Raw genomic sequence first — 8,154 nt, 5'->3', positions numbered from 1 at the left:
CAATACAAGAACTGCATGAATTCACACCAACATTATGTTGACGTTTTTCCAAAAACTCACATGTATTTCAGGTAACTAAAGTGGATGTGCGCGCGGTCTTACTCATGCTCCTGGATGTTGTTTATGCTTATCCTTAAATAAAGTTGTAAACTTTCAGACAATATGTTGTCTCGTGATGTAAACACTCAAACTATGTTTTTCGTTATGTATTGTTAATGGTGTTTGAAGTTATTTTTATGAGCATGTAGTATGTTTACCAATCGTATGCAATGAAAACCTTTCATGATCACACCTCGTGCTTCCGCCTTAGAAAGGGGTGTGATAGCTATACATGTCAAATGGAGGCTCGTATAAAGCTAATAACTATAGTATATCACATAAGTATGGTCCACGTATAACCATCAAGTATAACAACATAGTATTCATGTATAAGGATTGTTTTCATGCGTTGCGTAAAGAATAAGTTAAGTGTGGTTTTAATAATTTAACATGTTACACCCCAAAAGTGGTAAACATAAAAAAGGGGGTTGCGGGTATACTCACGGTTTTGCAAGTCTTCTACTTGTGAATCCGCGAGTAAGTTGTTGTTGATTAGGAGGTTGGAACACCAAGTCCTTCTACGCGAAGAAACAAAGTGTATGAGTAACGGAGATTAACGGTAGATTAAGGATTTAGGAAATTAAAACACAAGAACATATGTATATGAAAGTAATCATCCTTTAACACGAAGTACTTGTTTTTGACACTATGAAACCTCAAGGGTTAGTGTTTTCATGAGTAGTATACTCATTAGAATCGTAACAAGTCTTATGTCTTAGATGATGTTATTCTAACACTTTGACGAATGAACACAAGTTCACCATCAAGGGTTCGAATATTGAATAGTATATATATATATATATATATATATATATATATATATATATAGGTATTATAAGTATTGTTATGTCCAATAGTCAAGCATGAGGTAGAAGATTAAATCTTCATTTAGGTACCTCTAAGTTTCATGGAAGTCATGTAGGAGGTAGGAAGAACAAGCTTCCATTTAGGTACCTCTTATGGTTCACCACTACACTTGATGTAAAAACATTCAAGAAGGGTCATGAACTAACATTAATACAAGAATAATAAACAACTACACTATGAGAAATCATCAAGTAATGTGGGGATTCTATGTTGGACAACCCAAGTTAGTCCATAATCACACCTTCATCAAGCTTGAATCTTGAACATCACTTGTGGGTTAAAAACCCTAAACAAAACAGAATATATGTGAGGTTTATCCTCTGATTTCGAATGTCTCAACCTTGTTTTTAAGTCTAACTAACCATAGAAGTGGTTATAAGCATAAGGACATAGGTCTGAGATGGGTTAAACTCAAGTTGAACATGTTTAGTAAAGATTAGATGAAATCAGAAATGAACAGTGAACTTTGGAGCCTTTTTGTCGGAATTCCAGGGACTTATTTACTGTGAAAAACCCATGGAATCAAAGCTAAGGTCAATCCAAGCACATAGGAAAAAGAATGAGATAAATCGGACAAGAATTGAGTGAGTTATGCTCACTTTAGTGAAGAGGTAGCAATCTGTCCGAACTTCATAACTCAGCTGCGTTTTTGGTTGATTTGGGAGTGATTAGAGTGTTGCAAAAGTGGTAGGAAGGCTGAGATTAAGTTGTATTTATAGGGTGAAGGATTAGGGTTAAATGAGTTGGTATTAAATATGGTTAGTTGAGTGTTAAACAAATTAAAAAAAAACAAAAACCAACACCCACAAGGGGCTGGCGGTCGCATGGCTGTTAACAGCCGTAGTGTTTCTTTTTATTTTGTTTGTGACAATAGATTCAAGTTTGAATGTGACATAATATAAAAGTTTTACTAACTTACAATATCTCAAGCAAAATTAAAATTATGTGGTGAGTGGAGGAGTAGTAATAACAAAAAAAACTTAACACCAAACTACTTTGGCGGTTATGGTCGTTGCCTAAAGCAGCCATACATTTAATTATTTTTTTTTCTACCTACGTTAGTATGTATTAGATTTATTATTATTATTATTAAGTTATTAGATTTATTATTATTATTATATACTAGGTTAGAACCTCGTATATTACACGGGTTGAGTAAATGTAATTTTATATATATTAAATAATAAAAAGTTATATGTTTGTGAACCCCGTATATTATACAGATTAAATAAATGTAATTTTATATATCAAATAATAAAAAAGTTATATCTTTAAAAATTATGTGTATTACACAGATTAAATAAATGTAATTTTGTATACTGAATATTAAAAACGTCGTATCTATAAAAAACATCTTTAAAAACTTCGTGTATTACACGGGTTATATAAATGTAACTTTGTATAGTAAATAATAAAAAAATTATATTTTTAAAACCCCGTGTTTTACACGAGTTGAATAAATATAATTTTGTATACCAAATAATAAAAAAAGTTTTATTTTTAATAAATTATGATAACATTTAATATTAATTTATTATTTATATATTTAATATAAGATAAGTAGGAAAAAGAAGTATTTGTTTTAGAAATATATTAAATTAACAATTTAGATTTGAGGATAATATTTTATTAATGTATAATATAATTTAATATTAATTTATTATTTATTTATTTAGTTAATATAAGATAAATATAAATTTAAGGATACATTCAATGAATGACACGTGTCCAAAAATTGGTTTCTTTTATTATAGTAGATAGATTATTGAATTATTATTATTATTAGTATTATATTATTAGAATTTAATCACGTATTTAATAGTTAACAAGCATGTATAAGTTATGAGTACCAGTATGTCGAGTATAGGTTGCACGTATGTATTTGAGATTGGTAACGTATAACCCGAGTATTGCAACACGTATAAGCATGTAAAAATAGTAGAATTTCATTACGATCGAAGTCTCGGATTTACAATGGTTTGAAGCGAATACGAAAATACAAAAGAAACAAACTTCCAAAAATAGAAATACAAGACACGTTTCTAATTAACGAAAGTAAAAAAAACGGAGCATTACATATGTGCTTTGCACCAGGTATGTTTACAGCTAATGTTTGAACCTCCACTAAGTGCAGCAGCTAATGTTTGGACTGAGGGGGTATAATTGTAAACTTATTTTGACCATAGAACAGGTATGCTTGATTGTGAGTTAGCAGGTATGCTTGATCAGCCAAACATGTTCTGAATGCTTCTGATCTTGTAATGTTTCTGATTTTGATTTTGATCAGCCAAACTTATTTTGACCATAGAACAGCTAATGTTTGGACTGAGGGGTATAATTGTAAACTTATTTTGACCATAGTTGGTAGTTATAGGTTGGTAATACATGAACAGGTTTGAATACAAGTTTGAATACAAGTGTTGAACAGGTTTGAATACATGAAAGTTGGTAGTTATAGGTGGTTATACCTGGAACTTGTTTAGCTAGCATCTAAGTCAGCTACTCATGTTGTTACTCACAATCAGAAACTTGTATTCATGTCCATTATACTCATCTAAGTTGCATACTTATATTATGTTTCTGATTCAGTACCCATGTTGGAACTTGATTCAGTTATGTTGTTACTCATGTTGTTTAGCTACTCATCTAAGTTGCATACTTGTATTCTGTTTCTGATTCAGTACCCATGATCCCATTTCCAATAACAGCAGGTTATAGATAGATGAGTATAATGTAATGCAATTGATATTTCCAACATTGAATCAGAAACAGGTTTGAGTATAGAAACATAGAACAAGTTTGATTTTGAGTATACTTATAGGTTTCTAATTTTTGAGTATAGAAACATAGAACATGTTTGATTTTGAGTATACTTATAGGTTTCTGATTTTGGCGGGAAGGGTTTTGGAAGTTGCAGGGGGTAATATTGTTTCTAAACACAAAGTATAGGAGGTAATATACAAGGACAATCTAGTAATTTACCAGTGGGGGGTAATTGTGCGACATAAAAAAAAATGTTGGGGGGGGGGTAAAATTAAAGGGTAAAATAGTCATTTCAAATTAAAGCTAACAAATCAGTTAACAAAATTGACACCGGGGGTAAACTTGCGACATAACATCAACGTTGAGGGGGGGGTAAAATTGCAATTATTTCGTTAGGAGGGTCAGAATGTCAAGTGGCCTAAAACCCATGGGATAAAATCGGAGTTTACTCTTAAAATAAAATGATGAATTTGAACGTGATAAATTAGAGGCCCATTAAATAAAAACAATACAGTCAAACACCAACCCGACCCGACCCGACCCGACTTCATAATAGTGCCCTTGGCCTTTTTGCAGCAAATAATTGTCGTCTCTTCCCATAAGGTCTTCGCCAGACAGAGGTTCAAAGCAGCTGCAGCCAAGATGTCTCGTCAAGCAACCAGATTCATCGCTAATCTCTCTTCAAAACTCACATCTCGCACATCCTCTGTATCATCATCATCGTCTTCGAGTCCGATCTCTCAGTCGCGTTCCTTCGCCACAACTCCTCCGCCACCGGCCGTCTTCGTCGACAAGAACACACGCGTCATCTGTCAAGGAATCACTGGAAAAAATGGCACCTTTCACACCGAACAAGCCATTGAATACGGCACTAAGATGGTAAACCTATATTCCCCTCACTGTTTTTACCTGATTTGATTTACGAATTACCTTACGTTGACGCTTTTGATTTTGTTTCGTGTGTTTGTTCGGATCTAGGGTTTATATTATTTGGTGATTTGTTAAATGGTTGTTTTAATTTGGCTGTTAGTAAGAATGTTGGACTAATAAGTAATAACCCTAGCAAAACGGTTAAAATCGAGAAAACTTGTGGAACAAGTTATTTCATCTGTATTTTGTATAAAATGTTGCATTTATTTTAGGTTTGTAGACAAAATTTGTAGCACTTGATCTTGAACAGGAGAAGTATGATCCGGTAACCAATGTTTATTTACTATGATCATTCAGGAATTATGGAGGTGTATTGTAGTTAGTTTTCTAAGGCCGTAATCAATTTTCTATGATCGTGTGCTTTTTGAGGCATATTTGTCGAAGGAGCAATAATGGCGCAAAGGGGAGCCTTGGGCCTTAGTGCAAGGTGGTTAAAAAGAGAGGGCTTTTTAGGCGAGGCATTTAGTATAAAGCTACAGTTTTTTACGGGTTTTAGACATCTTTAGGTTTCTTTGGGGCTAGTTTAGGGTTGGTATAATTGTTTTCGATCTGTTCAGACGATTTTTGGCCGGAATTTTGCCGGAACTTGGCTTAAAAAATGCGCCCCCAGGGCCTGAAAGAGGGGCTTTTGAAGTAAAGCAAGAAGTCTGCGCTGGGCCTGAAAAGTGGGCCTAGGCGCTCGTCTGGGTGAACCTTGACAACAGAATTTTAAGGTGATACTCTGCAGTTCACTGCAACTTGTAGTGTTTAGAAAGTTATGATGCACCAACCTGTATTACCGGATAGGTATCTCTACGTTTCCAGTTGATATTACAACTTACAAGTGTCCCCTATCATGGTTGATTATTGGTTGGTTTTATTTCTTGCATATAGTTTTTTTATCTGATAGGTTGTATTTGTTGTATGCTAGTAGCATTTTCTTGATATGGGGTTTGGATGGACTAAACTACATTCTTTTGAATTTTGTTACTTTATAGGTCGGGGGTGTTACCCCAAAGAAGGGTGGGACAGAGCATTTGGGGCTGCCTGTTTTCAACACGGTTGCAGATGCAAAAGCTGAAACCAAGGCTAATGCATCTGTAATTTACGTACCTCCACCATTTGCTGCAGCAGCAATCATGGAGGCATTGGAGGCTGAACTGGATTTAATCGTTTGTATTACAGAAGGAATACCACAACATGATATGGTAACCTGCGTTTCTCATATCTAATATATCTTTTAAGTACTGTTTGATAGGATTATGTTCATATTTTGTGCTTTCAGTAAAAGAAATATATTAACTGTTTTTATCTTTATAACTTATGCTACAGGTTAAGGTAAAGGCTGCTCTTCTTCAGCAGTCAAAAACTCGGTTAATTGGTCCCAACTGCCCTGGTATCATTAAGCCTGGAGAATGCAAGATCGGTATTATGCCTGGTTACATTCACAAACCAGGACGCATTGGTATTGTATCTCGGTCCGGCACGCTAACATATGAAGCGGTGAGATATTTTTGAGTTGTTATTACTCCATTAACTTATGATTGTTTTTATGCTTATGAGGCCCATGATAGCACTAGAGAAACCTTTATGCTTGAAAAGTGTTAAGGCTGTTTGCTCTTCTCTTTTGAGCAGTTTCATCTACTACTTATTTGTGTAAAATAGTTATGTAAGCAGCTGAGCTAGAATTTGTGTTTGTGGCTTTATTACTTCATCTACTTATGCTCTTAAATGTTACATTAGTTTAACTGTTTGTTACTTATTTTGAGTTCAAAATATATCCTATGAAGTTTAATGAATGGCATGCCTGACTTTGTGACAGGTATACCAAACGACCGTTGTCGGCCTAGGCCAATCCACCTGTGTAGGCATTGGTGGGGATCCTTTCAATGGGACCAACTTTGTTGACTGTATGAAAAAATTCATTGATGATCCTCAGACAGAAGGTAACCTAAGTTTCAAAATAGTAGTTTATTGATATGTGGTTGTTATTACATTGCATTGTACTCTGCTTCTAAGAGCATAAAGTAAACGGTATTTCACTAATTTCCTTTGACCCAAGTAATTTCTAGTAGCGCTTGTGCCTCAAGCAGTCACTTTTCAGCACTTCTGCTGTTCTGTAATTATATAGTTTTTCTTGTCGTATTGCGATTTATATAATTTTATCCCGTATTTGAATCTTTGATACTTAATGGCGTTTTCCATTCAGGTATTGTTCTTATTGGTGAGATAGGTGGTACTGCAGAAGAAGATGCCGCTGCCCTCATAAAGGTCAGATATGCTACACTCGTATAAATCAAGTGAATTGATCTTAATCTTATAGTGAAAGCTTCTCTTGTTAATTGTGATGATGTAGTTTGAGCCCTTTGTCGTCTTTAAGAAACCCGGCCTCCTTGCTGATATTCAGCAAATAATACATCAATACCAATTTCAAATGCTAGATATTCTTTTATTATTGTGCTGATTTTGGCTGGTGAAAGGTCCCCTATATAACACGAAAATATTGTTAATAATTTCAATTTCTCTATATGGAAACAGGAAAGTGGGACAGAAAAGCCTATTGTTGGCTTTATTGCTGGACTTACCGCTCCACCTGGTCGACGTATGGGTCATGCTGGAGGTATTTCTCGACTTTCATTACAGTTTGATAATAAGATATAACTATGTTTGACCCTGTTTTTTACGATTCTTATCATCTCATTCTCGTGTTGCAAAATTGTGCAAAGAGGCGTAATCTTTGTTGTTTTTAGCTCAAGTTATCTCTTTGTTGAACCTGCAGCCATAGTATCAGGTGGAAAGGGTACGGCACAAGACAAAATCAAGACCCTAAAGGAAGCTGGCGTGACTGTTGTGGAATCACCAGCAAAGATCGGATCTGCAATGTTTGAGGTGTTTAAACAGAGGGGTCTTGTGTAGTGATTCTTCTAGTGATGTATCAAGAACCTATTTTCAGTTCACAATAAACACTACCCACCCAGGCGAGTTTAAGTGATTCTTGAGAATTTTTAAACAATCTTTTGTCTTTCTTTTATGAAAAGCCAAGTGTTATGGCATTGTTTTTTTGCAAATTTAAAAGTTGGAAAAATCTACACGTATTTGGGATTCAAACTATCAAAGGTTGGGTTGAACTGAACTGAACCAACTTTTTCTGCCTGTTTCTACAACCTCTGTGCAATTTTCTTTACACATGTCAAACTAGATTATTATTTATTTACTTCTCAAAGTTATTAAAAATGTTATTCTAGAATGTGTACAGAACCTCCAAGAATATTGGTAGACATCTGGTAAAGTGTGTTGGTTTTATTCCATAATAGTCAAGGCTCATGTTGATGTTCCTCGTTCAAAGTTCAAACCAGGCCAAAATTATGGAAAAAACAAGCAGCATGCGTGGTCAACTTGCTTGGCGTACACAAATAGCATTTTTACGAATTAAATTTTGTTTTTTGTTTTTCATTGCTTTATTATTTAAATAATTAATTAATAATCAAGCGTGATATATTAAGTTTAAATCACACA

At 34.4% G+C, this 8,154-nt stretch overlaps 1 protein-coding gene across 1 annotated transcript; it reads left to right on the top strand.

Annotated features, from left to right (window-relative positions):
* The first annotated feature begins 4,300 nt into the window (after positions 1 to 4,300).
* On the top strand, positions 4,301 to 7,802 carry LOC110926245 (succinate--CoA ligase [ADP-forming] subunit alpha-1, mitochondrial). The gene is made up of 7 exons (XM_022170000.2): positions 4,301 to 4,608; positions 5,637 to 5,846; positions 5,971 to 6,141; positions 6,461 to 6,584; positions 6,848 to 6,909; positions 7,177 to 7,258; positions 7,418 to 7,802. The coding sequence occupies exons 1-7, from the start codon at positions 4,372 to 4,374 to the stop codon at positions 7,552 to 7,554; spliced, it is 1,023 nt and encodes a 340-aa protein (XP_022025692.1). The 5' UTR covers positions 4,301 to 4,371; the 3' UTR covers positions 7,555 to 7,802.
* Positions 7,803 to 8,154: the final 352 nt, after the last annotated feature.

Source organism: Helianthus annuus, chromosome 17 (genome assembly GCF_002127325.2).
Source record: "Helianthus annuus cultivar XRQ/B chromosome 17, HanXRQr2.0-SUNRISE, whole genome shotgun sequence".
Lineage (NCBI taxonomy): Eukaryota > Viridiplantae > Streptophyta > Magnoliopsida > Asterales > Asteraceae > Helianthus > Helianthus annuus.
This window is presented reverse-complemented; position numbering and strand designations above follow the sequence as displayed.

Bases quoted from the DNA above. Each gene is read 5' to 3' on its own strand.
- LOC110926245 (XM_022170000.2), top strand. From the start codon at position 4,372: ATGTCTCGTCAAGCAACCAGATTCATCGCTAATCTCTCTTCAAAACTC. The intron at 6,585-6,847 runs GTAACCTAAGTT...TTTTCCATTCAG, and splicing joins TGATGATCCTCAGACAGAAG to GTATTGTTCTTATTGGTGAG. The intron at 6,910-7,176 runs GTCAGATATGCT...ATATGGAAACAG, and splicing joins ATGCCGCTGCCCTCATAAAG to GAAAGTGGGACAGAAAAGCC.